The sequence below is a fragment of the Mytilus trossulus genome, chromosome 2, assembly GCF_036588685.1.
Source record: "Mytilus trossulus isolate FHL-02 chromosome 2, PNRI_Mtr1.1.1.hap1, whole genome shotgun sequence".
In the NCBI taxonomy this organism is placed as follows: Eukaryota; Metazoa; Mollusca; class Bivalvia; order Mytilida; family Mytilidae; genus Mytilus; species Mytilus trossulus.
Genome location: NC_086374.1, coordinates 2391666 through 2411851, shown reverse-complemented (window position 1 = coordinate 2411851; position 20186 = coordinate 2391666). Strand labels below are relative to the sequence as shown.

Below are 20186 nucleotides of genomic sequence, written 5' to 3'. Positions count from 1 at the left end.
TCTTTATACCATGCTTACGGCGAATCATTCGTTTAGGGAACCAGAGCAACTTCATCCACAAGCAAAAAATGTCAGCTGCTAGAGTGTTACTCCCCGGTACCGATTTAAACGTATCTAGACTATGTTTAGGGTGTTGGCAGTTCAATGCGAATAAGGCAAATCCTTCATGGGATGCCCAGCCAGAGGAGGTAGGATTCTAAGGACTGAAAATTAACGTGTAACTGAAAAATATTTATCATAAAAATCCATTCTTTTGATAAGGCTTATCTATTATTTTATATAACACAAATTCTGACCCAATTTAAGGAGGACACACTTGACCCAGTTTTATATTAGCTTTTGCTGTCCATCTGTACAGTTGCTGGTTGATGTCTTGTCTTGTACTGTTGTAGTATCTGCTGCACTATTAGCTGATAGTGTTAACATAAGCTATAATTATTTAGTGAAACCAAAAATTTAAGCTTTGTCAATTGAAACAAAGCAACACTTTATATTTTCATCCCCAAAAAAATAATAAAAACAAAACCGGTGTTATTTCCTATGTTTGAGTAGCTAAATAATGCATGACTTTTTCTGTAGCATAAAATGAACAAGGAATAGTGGACATGATTATATAGGCCACAACTTGAAATAGGATTTTTTTTTATGATTTAGAAGCATGTTTGGTTCTGTACTTCAAGGCTTCTTCTACATTTCCTTTAGATGAACATGATGAAGTCAAGTGTAATCTCTGTGTGTTAAAATATTAGAAAAGTTTATGCCACTTGATATTAAGCAACCTATAATCAATCAATCAAATCAATCATTCAATCAAACAATTCCATCTGTATTATAATGTATATGATCGTATATGTATAAATGGTTAAATTCAACTGAAGAAATTAAAAATAAATGTGTCATAGTCAAATGATTGAAAATAAACACACACTGTATCAGTTATATACAGAGAATTAAAAGGGGTTGAGGAGAGGGATAATTCTGTTGAAAAGCAGAGAAATGTTATTTTATTAAGTTAGCACTGCTCATGCCTTATTGAACAATTACTGCTATTTTTTGTCAGGTATCTAAAGCTATTGTGGATAAATGTTTTGAAGTTGGAGTTAACTTCTTTGACACAGCTGAGGTAGGTTTAAATTATTTTAACTAGAGAAAATATCATAGGTATGTTTAAACTTCTTTTGTTATCTTTTAAGTAAAAGATATGCAGAGAGAAACATGGGATATGTTTGATAGAAAAATATAATGTTTCCTTAATTAGATATAAAAAGATGTGGTATTATGTCAATGAGACAACTCTCCATCTAAGCCACACTTTGTAAAAGTAAACCATTAACATGATTATAGGTCAATATACAGTCTTCAACACTGAGCCTTAGTTCACACTGAACAGCAAGCTAAAAAGGCCCAACGAATGACTAGTCATGCTATTGTTAAACCTTTCAAACAGGAAAACCAAAGGTTTAATTTATTTTAAAAAAATATAGAAAAGAGAAACACTTATGAACCACATAATAAAACAACAACCACTAAACATGCTAAACATCAGTTCCTGTGAAATGCTGTGACAAAGAAAATATTTTATTATTTACCTAAAATAATATAATTAATGCCTAACAACTAGACAACTTTTATTGGTATACATTATAAAATAAACTTGAGAAAGTTAATTTATGAAAAGCCTACAGAATATGAGGTATTCTACCTAAAATATTACAGGGTATGCAAATATTGTACTTAAAGTAGACAGGTCTAAAAATCTATGTCGTACATGTATGTTGTTTAATACATGCAGGCCTTGATCTTGTTATTCTATCTATATATCAATATACTTTTGTTTATTTGGTTTCTTACAAATAAGGGAAGGAGGATTTTTGTGAGGAGAATATTCCTTATGTTACTTAATTCATTCCAATGGTTTACAGTTAGGTCATATATGAATTTACTAAGCCAATCACGTTTGAAGGAAGGTCATATATGAATTTACTAAGCCAATCACGTTTGAAGGAACAAAAGTATTATTTTACATTCAGCTGAAGGACGCCTCCGGGTGCGGGAATTTCTCGCTACATTGAAGACCTGTTGGTGACCTTCTGCTGTTGTTTTTTTATTTGGTCGGGTTGTTGTCTCTTTGACACATTCCCCATTTCCATTCTCAATTTTATCTTATTTTGAATAATCTCTGCAAAGCCAGAACTTGATAAAAACAAAGACAGTGAATAAAAACCTCATCAGGACAAATATAATAGCAGTTTAAAGACATTCTGTATTATTAAAAGACAACATAACACTTACATTCTCCATTTTTCAGTGGCACATATTATGTTTCATGTATATATAAAGAACTTTTTTATGTGTAGGGATATGGTGGATCAGAGGAAGTCCTTGGGAAATGTTTAAAGGGGCGTAGACAGAATGCTATTATTGCCTCAAAGTTTGGATTCAGACAAGGAGTTGATACACCGTCATATACTGCAGAGCAGATAGACGAAGCAATCACAAAATGTTTACGTAAACTAGAAACAGACTACCTAGATTTATTACAGGTATTAATATAAATTAGGAATGAACTGGCTTGATATAACTCAGTAAATATCCATGTTCACAAGACATAGGTAAAGTCTGACACATTCTGTATGTGCTTGTCCTAAGTCAGATGTCTGTTATTCAATAGGTTTTGGGTAAAGATTACATGAAATGCAATCAAAAGTCTATGGTACTGACTTGATATCTTTACCAAAGCTTTATACAAAAAGTAAAATCACAAAAATACTGAACTCAGAGCAAAATCAAATCAGAAAGTCCCTACTCACATTGCAAAATCAAATGACATAACACATCAAAAATGAATGGACAACAATTGTGATATTCTTGACTTGGTACAGGCATTTTCAAATGTAGAAAATGGTGGATTAACCCTGGTTTTATAGCACTAAACCTCTCACTTTGTACTTTACTTCCCACTGATAAAGTAAAGCCTTCTTTACCCTTCAGTGCTTACAAGCATTTTTATTATTTCAATATTTGTTACTGTTTGTATGCCCTTGCTGGTAGGTGAAGGTCACATTAAGGTCCATTAGTCCTAAAATTTGTTTGTGTTCTCTTACTTTATTTTGCCTCAACCAAATGTTTTTAAACAAGGATATATATATCCATTACTTAACACCACCATAACAGATTAAAATTGAAAAAAATTGGATAACAAAATTTCACTGTTGTAGAGTGAACTTATTCAAAATGCTTATTACCACCAAACACTGATAAAATTTGGATCAGGGTTGTCAGAATATTCATCATGTTGAATTGTGGGTGTCTTCACTTTTAGAGTTATAGAGTTATGTCCCTTTATAAATGGAGAAAATAATGAATTTCCACACTGTACTTTACCACAACTAAATGTTCTAAAACTTATCATGCTTATACATAACTATTGGTACATAACGCTTTCTACCATCAACCGTAGTTTACAATCTAATTTGGATGGCATCACTTTCACCATATTTGTATTTATATACAGAAACAAGGATATGTGGTATAATTGACAATGATACAACTATCCACCAAAGTTCCAATTAAGTGAATGTAAATATTTAAAGGCAACAGAATGACCTTAAACAATGCGAAAGACACACTCTAGTTGTCTCAATAGTTATACTTCCACATCATCTTATTTTAAACCTGGTTATAATAACGGTAATATTTTCATAAACAAGCAACAAAGAACTGAAATATTTAAATGCAGAAATCTCTAGACAGTGAACTGGAATAGAATAAAGGAAATGATGATGTTAACAAGTACCGGAATTGGAAATTATATATAGGTTAAGTCTAAAATAGCATATAACACTTCACATTTTAAAGAATAAAATGATTGAAAAGTATGAAACCTTACAATTCTGAACAAATGATGTACATATGCTAAGTTAAGCTGTTATTTTTGATGGTATATTAATGGGAAGTGTCTTATTATAAAATTCTATTTAACATTATGATATTTGATATTCAGGTTCATTTTCCTAGTTTTATGTCTGACCCTGCAGCTGGTGTGAAGGAATTAGAGAGACAGAAGGCTTTAGGAAGGATAAGATATTACGGAGTATCAAACTATGGTCCTAAGAATATGAAACAATTACTGGAGGCTGGTGGTAAACCTGTCACTAACCAGGTAAGAGAAATGTGCAAATAAAACTCAAAGAACTAATACCGTAATCAGCCTTGTATAGTTCACACTGGTACATTGTCCTCACCCCTTCTTGCCACAAGTATTCAGATAAAAAAAAAATATAGAAAATTTTGTAACAGCAAGAAAACATCTTATGAAACTAAATTTCAAATTGTGAGCGATTTTTGTGGTAAAGTTTTGGAAAACTTGTTTTCCATCATCAAATAGAAGTTAAAATTGCTTAGTTAATAAAGATTTCACACAAGTGTTAAAATAAGTCATAATCACAAAAAAATAATTTGAAACTAGTGTAGGTTTAAACTGGAATTTCAAATGGCATGTGTAAATGAAAACAAATATGTTGAAAGTGTACATAAAATCTCTACATTTCTGGCATATGTTCTAAAGGAACAAGTTATAATATTACTAACTCTCCAGTGTACGTTTGTTTACATTCTTTTATAATAGTTTGCGTAAGAACTAATTGAAATATTCTAAATCTTGACCTATACACTAGTGTATAATTGATACTAAATAGTAACATGTCTACTAACAGATGGGTTACAACTTGTTGTGGAGATCAGCTGAATTTGAGGTGTTACCAATCTGTAAAGAGAATGGTGTTGGTATTCTAGCCTACTCGCCCTTACAACAAGGATTACTTTCAGGGAGATTTGCTAAACCTGAAGATGTTCCTGTTGGAAGGAAGAGAGGAAAACTCTTCTCAAAAGAAAGGTCAGCATCAAGTCACACATTTTGCAGCTAGATTTTTTTAGAATCCTATTTTTTTTTATTAATATTTATAGAATAACTAATCAAAGATTTCAAATATAAAAAAATCAATGAGTGACCCAAAAACACATTAAATTGAGAATGGAAACGGGGAATATTTCAAAGAGACAACAACATGACCAAAGAGTAAAAGACAACTGAAGGCCACAACTGAAGGCCACCAATGGGTCTTCAACACAGTGAAAAAATCCTGAGAAAAAAATAGTTTGCAAATGGCCATATAGTGTATGAGATAATTATCAGTGTTGTCTGGTCCCAAGGTGAAGTTTTTCTAAATTTGAATTCTTCAATAGGGTTTTTGTCGAGCCTGCAACTTTTGTTGCAGAAAGCTCAACATAGGGATAGTGATCAGGCGGCGGTGTTAGCTAACTTCTTAAAAGCTTTATATTTTAGAAGCTGGAAGACCTGGATGCTTCATACTTTGTATATAGATGACTCATGTTACGAAGTTTCCGTCAGTCTCATGTCCAATGTCCTTATCCTCATTTCATGGTTCAGTGACCACTTGGGACAACATCCCTAATGCGCCTTGAAATGAGGAACTCAAAAGTCACGTGTAAAGAAAAAATCTCTGTGTAGTGATATTGGACATGTTTCTATTTTTAACAAATGACTGAACTTAATTATTTGTGGTGATTAAGAAAGTAGAGGAACATAGAATAAATGTGTAAAAACTATGGAGCTATTGAATGTGTTCAAAGTATTAAATTTTCAAAGAACTTATTGTGTTAAAAAGGGGATATTTAACCACAAGGAGCCGCATCACAAAAGGATGTTCGGGGTTTGCTAATTTCAGAAAAAGTAATCTCACTTCGTACCCCGAAAATTTAATCACATATGTGAAAATGTCACAGCTTCGAAACGAGCTATCATACATATCCAAGTTTACGATATGGACTGAGCTACAGGAAAAAACGTTACCATTATCGCCTATGGAAAAACAATTAAAGATATTGAGCCAATTTACAAAAAGATAAATCAGAAGTTTCCAGAGTGATCTATGGATGATTTCACCTTGTACACCCGGGAAAATTGTGAAAATGATGGTAAGTATTTTTTTATTTATACCTAGATATCCCAGATGATTTCAGATAACCATTATAGATAAATACCAGCAGATACTCAATGAATGTTTCGCTTTTAGAAAGCATTGCAGGCACGGGGCTGAACACTTTTTTTAGGCACAATTCTAACTTTGTTTACACCCCCGAGAGATCCGAAAGGAATTTGTTTATGAATTGAAAAAGGCATGAACTAACATAATAGTTTTATCTGTAAGTAAACATGACACAATACAGTCTTTGTTATGTAATTATCACTCCGGTTTACAGGAATAACTGATAATCAAGGGAGATAACACACTCCATACGAGTAAAGTGAAATACATCATCATCATGTGCTTTTATCCAATAATTTGACCCATGGTCAGTCAGTAGATATCATATGCAGTTAATAAACAGACAAACATGTACATGTATTAAAGAAATCATGAATTATTATTTGTAATGCACACTAGCAAATCACAAGATATTGTCTTTTCTCAGTGAAAAAGGGGGAGGGTCAACAAACCTTTCGAAAACAATATTGCTGCACCTTTTCAACTATTAAGTTAGTTAACTACCACTCGTTGCTTCTAATATAAAAGATTTAAATGAAGGTTGATAAGCCACAAGGGAGAAGCATTTTTCTTTCTTTGCGATATAACGTTCAAGAATTTGATTTTTGCTCTCTCAATAATACTTATGTATTTAAACCAAATAATAACACAGCCTGAGTATTTTTTTTGTCTTATTTCAGTTCCAGACATATCATTACTTTTTAACCTGAGATGACAAACTAGAGGTTATAAAAGGTCCTGAATAACTGGTAGGCATTTTGTTTTATTTGGCAAGCTCTAAATTGTTTATTTATGGTATTTATGTATTCAAATTACAGTCGGTATGTTAAAAATATGCTGATATGAAAACTGTTGCTATGGTCTTGGCATTAAATGAAAATGCTTGGTTACTGATCTTTTCGACTCCATATTTCAAGTTAAACCTTGCGGCAACTGTTCCTCATGTAACACTGCAAACTATAATTAGCATTATTTTGATATGTCGTTATTTAATGACGCCATATTACGTGTGATGTCACAACGTTTCCTTTAAAACCTCTTGCCGATATCTCACTGATAAAAGATTTTCACTGAAATACATGTAAAAAACATTTTTTCTCAAATACAATTATGTGAAAGAACAAGTTTTGAAAATTTGCACTTCATTGCACTCTAATTATATGATTCAAATGACTTTTACAGTAGTTTATAGTGGTTTCTACAGTATAAAATACCAGGTTTCCACTGGCTAGAATAATTAAGTATTTTGGTGGTTTTTTTATGAAATCTTCATTTTTGCATAATTTCTCTGTCAAAATGCACTTTTAGGCACCAGAAAATTTTATTGAATGCTTTAACAGGGTCTGTGTGTTGTAATTTAAGGTTACATTCAGATGTTTTGTCCTTCTTTTGACTAGTGAAGGTATACTGTAAGAAATTAATTATGCATACGCTTTGTATTCAAAATAAATAAATATAGCGATAAAAGTGTCATTGTCTTATAGTGCTGAAACAACTTTATTTTTTTTCAGAAATGGACAAAAATACACAGATTTATTCAGAATGTCATACCGATGAAGATCACATAAAAATATTTGGAAAAATCAGAACTATGGATTGCAATATGGGACAACATCCCTAATGCGCCTTGAAATGAGGAACTCAAAAGTCACGTGTAAAGAAAAAATCTCTGTGTAGTGATATTGGACATGTTTCTATTTTTAACAAATGACTGAACTTAATTATTTGTGGTGATTAAGAAAGTAGAGGAACATAGAATAAATGTGTAAAAACTATGGAGCTATTGAATGTGTTCAAAGTATTAAATTTTCAAAGAACTTATTGTGTTAAAAAGGGGATATTTTACCACAAGGAGCCGCATCACAAAAGGATGTTCGGGGTTTGCTAATTTACGGAAAAAGTAATCTCACTTCGTACCCCGAAAATTTAATCACATATGTGAAAATGTCACAGCTTCGAAACGAGCTATCATACATATCCAAGTTTACGATATGGACTGAGCTACAGGAAAAAACGTTACCATTATCGCCTATGGAAAAACAATTAAAGATATTGAGCCACTTGAAAAAAAAGTTTAGAATTTTTGTAATGTTGAATTCTCTCTTATTATAAGGAATAGGATTATTATACATGGTATGTGCGTACCTTGCAAGGTCCTCGTGCCTGTCAGACAGTTTTCACTTCACCTCGACCTCATTTCATGGATCAGTGAAGAAGGTTAAGTTTTGGTGGTCAAGTCCATATCTCAGATACTATAAGCAATAGGGCTAGTATATTCGGTGTATGGAAGGACTGTAAGGTGTACATGTCCAACTTGCAGGTGTCATCTGACCTTGACCTCATTTTCATGGTTCAGTGGTTATAGTTAAGTTTTTTGTGTTTTTGTCTGTTTCTCTTATACTTTATGCAATAGGTCTACTATATTTGTTGTATGGAATGCGTGTAAGATGTACATGTCTAGCGGGCAGATGTCATTTGACCTTGACCTCATTTTCATGGTTCAGTGTTTGTGTTGTGGTCTGTTTTTCTTATTCTTTATGCAATAGGTCTACTATATTTGTTGTATGGAATGCTTGTAAGGTGTATATGTCTAGCGGCCAGATGTAATTTGACCTTGACCTCATTTTCATGGTTCAGTGGTTATAGGTAAGTTTTTGAGTTTTGGTCTTTTTATCTAATATTATATGCCAAAGGTCAACTATATTTGGTGTATGGAAATATTTTATGATCTATATGTCAGTCCTGCGCATTTTATTTGACAATGACTAGTTTCACGGTTCATTGCACAGTGTTAAGTTTTTGTGTTTTGGTCTATTTTTCTTAAACTATAAGTAATAGGTCGACTATATTTAATGTGTGGAAGCATTGTTAGCTGTACATGTCTGCCTGGCATGGTTCATCTGACCTTGACCTCATTTTCATGGTTCATTGGTCTTTGTTTAGATATCTTGGTTAATGTTAAGTTTATGTGACAGTTGTAATAAAGCTTTATACTTAGGACAATCAACATTATATCAATGATTAGTAAATAAGGCGAGACATTTCAGCATGTGCACTCTTGTCATTTTATAACATTGACCATGGGCTTTTAAATGGAAATAAAGTAAAAAATACATCATGTACATGGAACTATGTCTTTTTCTTCACATTCCCAATTTATTTTGATGCAAGGTAAACACTAATGTCTTGACAACACCTTATGTTACTTTACACCCATTTAAATCTTTCCAATACTAGTTGTACTATCTGATACTTTTATTGAAAAGTCCTTTTATATCTGTTGCAGTTGTGATATATCTAGACATGGTCAACCAGGAGCAGAGAAAGAAGTTTTTGAGGTAATGATTTTAAATGTCAAATTTCAATGGAAAACATCTGAGAAAACACAACACTTTATTCACAGCTGATCCCCAATCCAGCATATTTGTTTCAGACATAAATGTGTTTCCAGTTCATGAAAGGTTGTACAGCTTGCTTCAAAATTTATACAGTTCTTTAATACATGTAATAGATGTATTTTGTTTATTTTTATACAACCTCAAAATTTGAAAAATTTTCGTCGTATTTTGCTATCACGTTGGCGTCGTCATCCGAATACTTTCAGTTTTCACACTCTAACTTTAGTAAAAGGGAATAGAAATCTATGAAATTTTAACACAAGGTTTATGACCACAAAAGGAAGGTTGGGATTGATTTTGGGAGTTTTGATCCCAACATTTTAGGAATTAGGGGCCAAAAGGGCCCAAATAAGCATATTCTTTTTTTTCACACAGTAACTTTAGTTTAAGTAAATAGAAATCTATGAAATTTTGACACAAGGTTTATAACCACAAAAGGAAGGTTGGGATTGATTTTGGGACTTTTTGTTTTAACAGTTTAGAAATTAGGGGCCAAAAAGGGGTCCAAAGAAGCATTTTTCTTGGTTTTTAAGTAAATAAAAATCAATTGGAGTTATTTTTCTTTGTATATAATAGTAGTTGAATCAACTTTTTTGCACCACAACTTTAGTATTAGTGAATGGAAATCTATGAAATTTAATCAGAAGGTGTATGACCACTAAAGGAAGATTGGTATTGATTTTGGGAGTTTTGGTCCTTACAGTTTAGGAATTAGGGGCCAAAAAGGGGTCCAAATAAGCATTTTTGTTTTGTTTTCGTACCATAACTTTAGTATAAGTAAATAGAAATCTATGAAATTTAAACACAAGGTTTATGACCATAAAAGGAAGGTTGGTATTAATTTTGGGAGTTTTGGTCCTAACAGTTTAGGAATAAGGGGCCCAAAGGGTCCAAAATTAAACTTTGTTTGATTTCATCAAAAATTGAATAATTGGGGTTCTTTGATATGCCGAATCTAACTGTGTATGTAGATTCTTAATTTTTGGTCTTGTTTTCAAATTGGTCTACATTAAGGTCCATAGGGTCCAAAATTAAACTTAGTTTGATTTTGACAAAAATTGAATCCTTGGGGTTCTTTGATATGCTGAATCTAAAAATGAACTTAAATTTTTTATTATTGGCCCAGTTTTCAAGTTGGTCCAAATCAGGGTCCAAAATTTTATCAAAAATTGAATAAATGGGGTTCTTTGATATGCCAAATCTAACTGTGTATGTAGATTCTTGATTTTTGGTCCTGTTTTCAAATTGGTCTACATTAAAGTCCAAAGGGTCCAAAATTAAACTTAGTTTGATTTTAACAAAAATTGAAACCTTGGGGTTCTTTGATATGCTGAATCTAAAAATGTACTTAGATTTTTGATTATTGGCCCAGTTTTCAAGTTGGCCCAAATCGGGGTCCAAAATTAAACATTGTTTGATTTTAACAAAAATTTAATTCTTGGGGTTCTTTGATATGCTGAATCCAAACATGTACTTAGATTTTTTATTTTGGGCCCAATTTTCAAGTTGGTCCAAATCAGGATCTAAAATTATTATATTAAGTATTGTGCAATAATTGCAATAGCAAGAAATTTTCAATTGCACAGTACTCAGCAATAACAAGAAATTTCCAATTGCACAGTATTGCACAATAGCAAGAAATCTTCAATTGCACAGTATTGTGTAATAGCAAGTATTTTCAATTGCACAGTATTGCTCAATAGCAAGAAATATCTAATTGCACAATATTGTGCAATAGCAAGAATTTCAATTGGAGTTTTCTTTCTTTGTCAAGAATAGGTAGTTGAATCAACTAAAATCATTGTTTTATACAATATACAATGTATATTCACTTTTACTTCCAACTAATAAATTAAGACAATCTTTACCATTCAGTGATAACAAGCACATTTTTACATTTTAATATTTTATGATGTATTTAAATGAGTAATTATTGTTGCAAACTCCATTAGAAATTTGAATTGTGATTAGTTTTGGAATAAATGATAGGGGGGTGTGAGAAAAAAAATTGGGGGGGGGGGGGGGAATTCATTTTTTCTCATTTGAAATTTCATAAATAAAAAGAAATGTCTTCAACCATTTTTTTGAGAGGATTAATATTCAACAGCATAGTGAATTGCTCAAAGGCAAAACAAAAATTTTAAGTTCATAAGACCACATTCATTCTGTGTCAGAAACCTATGCTGTGTCAACTATTTAATCACAATCCAAATTTAGAGCTGTATCCAGCTTGAATGTTGTGTCCATACTTGTCCCAACCGTTCAGGGTTCAACCTCTGCGGTCGTATAAATCTAATAAATACCAAAAGGACAATCAAACTCATATACAAAACAAACTGATAACACCATGACAAAAAAGAAAATATTTTGAAGAGCAATTGAACACGAATGTAGGACAGAAAGTCGCAGGACAAAATGTCACGGACAAAAAGTCACAGACAAAAAGTGATTTTTTGTCCTAACAAATTTGTGACTTTATGTTCTGTGACTTTTTGTCCGTTTACCAGTGAACACATGGCCATATTTAGAACTACACACAAATAAGTAGCACAAGTCTACCATTACAATTTGTCTGACTATGTCCATCATTTATATGAGCTCTATCTTCAATACAAAGTTTTAATCTTGTTTCAGGCTTTAGATAAGATTAGAGATATATGTAAAAGAGCCAATGTGACCAGGTCCAAAGCATCTCTAGTATTATTTATTAATGTCCAGTATAAATCTTGTTTCAGGCTTTAGATAAGATAAGAGATATATGCAAGAGAGCCGATGTGACCATGGCCAAAGCATCTTTAGCCTGGTTGGTTCAACAGGAAAATGTCCAGTCATATATAGTGGGAGCTAGCTCACCTGAACAGATTGTAGATAATACCCAAATACCTACATTATCTGATGTAAGTTTAAAAATATTTAGACAGTTATTGATTTGGGATTAAAACACAGGTTGGTGGATGTCAACTTATGAACTGTTTAATTAATGCTACCAGTATTCTAATTGTGAATTGTTTTTTATTGGTGAAAATATAGAGTTAAAGTTTCAAATTGATGTCGAGGATTTTCACTTTTGCTGATCAGGAGTTATGGTCCTTGGTTGATTGGAACATGTCTCCTTATGTAGTTTCCTTGCAAACACTATAAAAAAATAATAAACTTATGCTTTTCATTAACTCAATAACTCAAAAACACTGTAGCCAGACTTTGATGAATTGTTTATATCTATGAAGTGAATTCCCTGTTGATTTTCATTAATTTTGGATGTAGCATTTCCAAGTTATGGAGTTTTATACTTTGAGATAGTGGATTTTCCAGTTTTTCACATTTAAAAATGCTTTGTCAGAGCAGTTTTCTTGAAATTTTGGTAAATTGTTAATATATATTGACATGAACTGCCTTGTGATTTTATGAATTTTAGATTTTATATTTCTGAAGTATTGGGTTTTATTCATAAAAAAGGTGATTTTCAAGTTAAAGGACAATGTTTTCATGTGACTGGTTTATATATATTGTAAAAACCTCCATTTAGGTTTGTTTTAAATTTCTGATTTGACATTGATGATTGAGGAGTAACTTTATTCTTCGAAAAAGCGATGGCTCATGGCACATCTCTTAAATCTTTATTACTTGTTTTCCTCATTAATTCACATATTGTTTCTTATTCTATTTAGAGTGTTGTTAGAGAATTATGTGCTGCCACAGATCCAATCAAATTGAAGATAGGAAAAGTTTTGGACCAATGGGCACATCCTGATAGATGTGAATGAATACTTAGCAATCAAACACATTGTGGAAAATTCAGCAAAGATTGTTATATATTTTTATAGTAATTTTTATAAAGTTTTGTAATGGGATGATAGCATTTACTCAGTAGTTTGTAGCACATCGGCAATAATTGTGTTATGATATTATTCATATAGTTTCTGAGGAACCTTTATAGGGTAACTTAATTTAAACATTTTTATTACTTTGGGAGTAATCATATTTTATGATTCAATATTTAGAAAATAAGTTAAGGAATAAAAACTAATATATCCACAAATGATTTATGTTTGACTTTTATCCAGTGCATTGCTTTACAAAAATACTGTTTTCTGGTTTACAGTTATCAATCTATATTCTTTTGGTGTTAACACATTTGCAGATTTTCACACATCCATGAATTTCTCAAATGGAGAATTTGAATAACAAGACTGCACTATGGTTTGTCTCTTGTACTCTGTCCATTAAATTTGGTATTCCTGTTATCAAGCAGCAGCAAAGGCATTGACAGTTGGATGCACGTGTATGAAATTAAATGCAAACATGTAGCAGTAATGAATAGTTAAATAAGTTAAGTACAATGTACTATGTCCAAGAGGACCCACACTGCAGGAGAACAACTGTCAATTGGTCTGAAAATACTATAGTGGCAAACAAGAATTAAACAAGTTTATTAATAAAATTAATAAAAAAAAACTTTTAATGATGTCACACTTAATGCTTATAAATCTTATTCCATAAAAATATTCAAAAAGTTGAAAAATTATGAGCACCTATAATATAGAACACATGTATAAGAAATACATTGGCCTGGAATATTTTCACTGTCCTTTCTCTCATTGGTGGAGGCTTTTCTGCAATGTTTTCTCTAATGAATAAACTTGTATCTTCACTATAAATCAGACCTTCACATCAAGACTTTTTCCTGTATATAACATCAGTCACTGTTCCGTCGTCCTTATGCATCTTTATCAATGGTTCATATCCTTTCTCCACCATGAACTTGTTTAAATCACCAACACTGCCTGGTTGGTTTATATATTCCACAGTTATCATTTTGATATCAACTTTGTCAAAAGGAATAGTTTTCAGGACTCTCAGTTCATCACCTTCCACATCCAGACTAAAAAAATCCACCGTTGTCTGATTGAGAGAGAGAAGTATCGAGTAAAGCGGGAAACATTGGACCTCTATCATGTTTTCTTGAAGTTTCCATTGCTTCAACCAGTTCTGTACTGTTAAATCATGAACCACTCGCCCCATGTTAGATGCTTTGTTGAAATTGAGCTGAAACAGAATTATAATGGAACAAGTGAAAAACAACTTTTATTGTACAGACTTATGGTATGGCAAAAATAATAATACAACAGAAATTCATCACCTATTTAAGAGTAAGAAGTGCAAATATAGAGTTAAATGTACATACATTTGTATCTCGCATATATTTCTGTTGATTTATTAAAATAGATAAACAAATTTTGAAATTAAACTGCATGGCCCAGTAAACACAGTACATGTTGATATGATGGAAAGTTTCTCCATGACCCTGATGCTTTTTATTTCGTGCTTTGTATCAGTTGTTTATCTTCCTTGTTTGCTAGATCATCAGCCAGTCTGATCATGAGACAATCAGTTCAGAAGAACTACTGTCTACATTAACCACTGATGAAGTGATTATTTCAAATTTATTAATTGATTCAAGTCGACATTTACTAATCCTTGTCTCAATAAAATGGCATGCACAAATTTATAGCTTTTCAGGATAAATAGTGAAATTGAAAGTTTCATTACAAGATTTTTTCATAAATTTTTCTCTGTTAAGTTGGTATAACCAAAATGACCAGTAGGCTGTAGCCCTTCATGCAGCATGATTTTTTTCTCTTACTATGTGCTTAGATTTCTTTTATTAATTTACCTTTGCAGGATATGGGTACGGGTTTAAACAAGCATTCATCGTAAAAGCTTTCCTCTGTTTTCTTTGAAGTTTGGCATAATTAGAAGGGTCAGCCTCTATTAACAATCCATTCCATTTTCTGTGGCGTTCAAAGAATAGTGTGTTTGATCTTCTTTCTCCATTCAAAGCACCACATTCTATGTAAAATCCACCTTCCTGCAAATTATTCAAACACATAAAATACCATGAACACTGTAATCAGTTTGAATAAAAAATTAATCAGTGGAAGTAACATGAAATATGGTTTTGGATTACAGCCGATATCACCGGGTGTGTAGCCAAAGGTAATATCTTTGGTTAGCTTGCTTGTTACCTGAACCGTGAAGTCATTATAAGGTCAGGTATACTATCCTTCTTTCGAAGTAGCCTAGTCCAACAGACAGATAGAATGGTTATCTGCTGGACTAGTCTACTCTTAAAGGAGGGTAGACTAGTAAATCTGAGTTAACAACTACTTCATGGTTCAGCTAACAAGCAAGCTAACCAAAGATGTTACCTTTGGTTTCACACTCAATAAAATCGACTGTAAACATTTGGTTGAAGTTGGTTCAACTTTAATTCGGGATATAGGAAGATAACTTCAGTTTTTAAAGATCATCGTTGATATTTTTAGAACAGATATTATATCCATGGACCTAACAAAAGTTACGTGACTTTCTTGACAAGTTGAGCATCATTTTATATCTTGAATAGCTGAGCATATAATTATTTCATTGATTAATTTCTGGAAATGTTCATAGATAAGATATATGTGTCCTTTTTATCCCGTAATATCGGCCAATGGACGTTGCTAATTTCAACTACCAATTATGTATTTTTAAGGCAGCTTAATCCAAGAGCAACATATACATGGAGCTGCAATTTTTTTTTATTTTCAAGGCAGCTCAATCCAAATTCAACATAGACATTGAGCTGCAAAATTTTCTTATTTTTAAGGCAGCTAAGTTCAACATATACATTGAGCTGCAAAAGTTTCTTATCATCTACATCCGATTTCACCTGGATAGATGCACGCTTGATAAAGCTAGTTGGTCTAGCGAAATATTGCGTTTATTTTCATCATATTGTAAATATTTTAAACATTCTTATATTTACATACAAAATAGTGTGTTAAAATTACTTTGTTAGGCAATCTAGAATGTTATGATCAATGCACTATATTTCGTGCATCTCAAATGTAGTGATAACCCTTGAGAAGATTTAGATATCAAGTTGGTACCATAGGGTTTTGGTTGCATTTTATGCAATCTTGACCCGAAAAAGATCAGAAAACAAACTCCAGTATACACGACATAGAAAACGATATTTGGCCAAGGCATTTTATAATGTTTGCTTCAACCTTGGATGATAACTTAAATATGTCAATATGCTCTAGTACAAACGTACGTAGAGTACGATATGCTCTAGTACAAACGTACGTAGAGTACGATCTGCTCTAGTACAAACGTACGTAGAGTAGACAGTTATTATATTTGGCTTAGACTATAGAAATGTCTGGAACTTAACCTTTCTTATCTTACCATAAAACCGAGTCGGTTGTCAACAAATGGAGCCTGACCACTGGAGAAATCCAACTTTTCAGGATTATCAAGTCGATATGGAAGTGTAGATGGCGGCTCTATAAAATGTTCCCGTATTATGCGGACCATCTGTTCGTTATCCATTCTAACTTTTTCACGGTTCAGTCTTGTCATTATTTCCTCATCATGGGGGTTTCCTTCAAAGTGTGTATACACTGGTTCTGTCGACCTAGGTAACATCCATATAAGTAGGAGAATAGCACATGAAAGACAGATAATACCGATTATTATCCGAGTCTTGTTGTAGTAAGTCGCAGACTTCATCATAGAACTTAGTTGTAATCACATGTCAATCCTGCAATGAGAAAGACACAGCACACATGAATCAAACAAGAAGACACATTGAAAGTAGTCTCAGAAAGAATACGATTTTTTTTTATTGGAAAAAAACAGCTATCATGACCTTTTAACAAAGAAAAGATTTCTAATAAAGGGGACATTCATTTGATGGTCGGTGCGTGTTGCAGGAGGGTTTTGAACATGAATAGCCTGGTAAGAGCTGAACATGAATAATTTTGCATTACACAGGAGTAAAAACAAAACATTGGGAACAGTTGTATACACTTTGAAAGTGGAAAGATTAAGCATACGTAGCAACAGATGAAAATGAGAGGTAAATTCATCAAAAATATTCTTCTGCCCTAGCCCTTTACGGCTATAAGCCTTCGTACGTCGAAATGTTAAATGTAGTTGTAAATGTGATAGTAGAGGGTAGGGGGTATAGGGGGTCTCACTCAGTTAGGAGTTTTTAATCAATTCATTTTATGATACGCGCCAATCGCTAGTTATACCTACTTGACAGTAATAGATCTGGAAAAGCGTTTTGGACGAGTGAATTTTTTTTTCATTCTTCACAGCACTGGATTGGAACGGACTACTGCTGGTTGACTATAGTATAAGTACCCGAGGGTATCATGAGCTTAATAATCGTACTTCAATACTGGCTGACATAATTTATCACCAACCTTTCTTAAATTGCCCATTAACCGTAGATGTATTTGGCTATTCAATGACCCTTTAACTGAGTCATATCCCTACGTAACTGTCTTTTTATTCGAGATGCTCTAAAGTTTGCCTCACTTGGAAAAAAGTATCAACTTTTACCCACTTTCTCATTCATGTCATTATAATCATTTTGAGAGCAATTAATATCATTAACATTTATAAAACGATATTGTTTATAGAGTAGAAGTTTGCTTGTTTGTACATTTGAAATGAAGTGTTAGTTTTGTCTATTGCTTGTTATAAGTGTCAAAATTGTTGGCTGTTCTGTTTTATATGTTTTTATATATACAACTCGTCTAAACATCAACCCAACAATGTTAGATCTTTAAATTTGCTTTCGGAAATTTTTTTTTCTTCCCTCGCCGGGATTCGAACCCATGCTACTGTAATATCGTGACAACAAATCGCCTGCACTGCAGCCGTCCCGCTAGACCACACCACCACCTGGGCTCTACAAATAGTAAAGCTTTCGGTGGCCGTGTGTTACCTTTTCCTCGTCAGTTTTATCTATAATACTAAAATTACGAGGTCCAATTTGTCAGCCGTCATCACGTAAAAACGACGAATCAAAGAATTCAACTTTATATGTAACTAATATAGTACAAAGGTGTAGATGAAAAATGACACCACTCCAGGCTCTTTTGTTTTCCACGTAATTAATATTGCCAATAATTAAGAAGTTCCGGGTCGAGTCCGATACCGATACCAATAATATTTTCACCTGTTACCGATTACCTTATTTATACGTTCCGCATCTGACAGGCGCACCACCAAACGATGTATTCAGGATTCAAACAGACAGATTTAGATTTGAAAGTAGAGAATACTGTGAATCTTATAATCGGCATGACTTTATCAGATGACAATACTAATACTAAATTAATGCTTGCGCATAGTTATATACTTAAATTTAGTCACGGACCCGCAATAACACGGGTGTGTTCTAGTATATATATGTTTATGTGTTTCAGCGATGATCCTTTTGTACTGGATTTTATACTGAATAAAATTAGTTAGTTAGTTAGTTAGTTGATAGTTTTCATTCAAAGTACGATAATACTATGGGGGTATAACACCTGTGTGTTGAAGACTGGTATTTTGAAGGCAGAAGAATGGGGTTTTTGGGGGGGGGGGGGCAAGAATGTTTGTCGTTTTACCAAAAATTGCAAAACTTGACATTCGCTATACGTACCTGTAATAGATGGTATATTTTATTTTAATGTGAATTATACCTTTGAAAAGGATTTGCATAGTGTCATTATACTTGACAAGAACATGTAGATTAATTTATTAACCGTTTTAATTTACGTTTTGGTGCTGATATTTGATAAACTAATTATTATACATGTAGGCCTAACTATATAATCACTTTTATAATTTAAAGATCTCAGTCTTGGTTCTTGCTCTTATCCATACGATATTAGCAACATAAGTGTGAATATGTTGTATGTGGCATATATAATGCATTTTCCCCCCAATAATAGAAAGGGGCGCCACATAAGATATAACACTCAAATATTAAGAAAAAATTGCTGGTCCATCCGGAAGCGCCTCTGCTATAAATATTCATGATATGCTGAACATTGTACAACCATTTCCGTGTAAGATAATACATATCTAAAATATAACTCACGTGTAACACCCCTATGTTGTTTACATTCACGTTACACACATATATATATTCATTGATTGGATTGATGTAACAGCAACACACGTAGAATCGATAAAGAAAGGGGAAGTAATTTTATTTTGTTGTAGAATAAATATCACTATTCATGTATTTTTCCTATTGACTGTTTATGAACAGTACCGTTTTTCAGCTTGAAGAATGTACCCCCAAAAAAGAATTAACGGTAGTTATTAATGATTTTGTCTCCTCAAAAGACAAGCGGAATTTAGTTACGAGGAGCTTTTCAAATAAAATATAATTATTGAAAATGCTGACACCTATATAGCCTACTAACAAGTGAATATAAAAAAGAAGATGTGGTATGATTGCCAATGAGACAACTGTCCACAAGAGACCAAAATGTCACAGACATTAACATCTATAGGTCACTGTACGGCCTTCAACAATGAGCAAAGCCCATACCATATAGTCACTCAGCTATAGCAGGCCCCGATATGACAATGTAAAACAAACGAGAAAACTAACGGCCTTATTTATATAAAAAAATTGCAAGGGTTCCGCGGAAGCCAATGTCTCGCCTACTTTTGCTGTAAATTGCAGGCTCAACAAAAATGAGGGAAAAAATAAATAAAAATATTCCGCTTGATACTATCTTTTGATTGTAAGAAGTTTCCGAAAAAAGCTGTCCAAGTTTGGAAAAAATCCAGAATAGCTTATGAATCTAAAAAATGTTTTAAAAACTTTAACTTTATCATGTATATGGATATAATGACATTATGTTACGTACCTGGA

At 32.7% G+C, this 20186-nt stretch overlaps 2 protein-coding genes and 1 long non-coding RNA gene across 3 annotated transcripts; 2 read left to right on the top strand and 1 right to left on the bottom strand.

Annotated features, from left to right (window-relative positions):
• The first annotated feature begins 4 nt into the window (after nt 1-4).
• LOC134706251 (1-deoxyxylulose-5-phosphate synthase YajO-like) lies at nt 5-13505 on the top strand. The gene is made up of 8 exons (XM_063565018.1): nt 5-188; nt 1061-1123; nt 2358-2543; nt 4004-4162; nt 4716-4894; nt 9355-9406; nt 12202-12363; nt 13135-13505. The coding sequence occupies exons 1-8, from the start codon at nt 69-71 to the stop codon at nt 13228-13230; spliced, it is 1017 nt and encodes a 338-aa protein (XP_063421088.1). The 5' UTR covers nt 5-68; the 3' UTR covers nt 13231-13505.
• Nucleotides 5729-8132, top strand: LOC134706248 (uncharacterized). Its single transcript, XR_010105601.1, has 3 exons — nt 5729-5997; nt 6749-6817; nt 7580-8132. It is a non-coding gene; the product is annotated as an uncharacterized LOC134706248 (long non-coding RNA).
• Nucleotides 13506-13880: 375 nt separating the features above from the next.
• Nucleotides 13881-19538, bottom strand: LOC134706249 (uncharacterized). Its single transcript, XM_063565016.1, has 4 exons — nt 19398-19538; nt 16700-17054; nt 15141-15335; nt 13881-14512 (listed from the first exon to the last, which is right to left on the bottom strand). The coding sequence occupies exons 2-4, from the start codon at nt 17024-17026 to the stop codon at nt 14138-14140; spliced, it is 897 nt and encodes a 298-aa protein (XP_063421086.1). The 5' UTR covers nt 17027-17054; nt 19398-19538; the 3' UTR covers nt 13881-14137.
• Between the last annotated feature and the right edge of the window lie 648 nt (nt 19539-20186).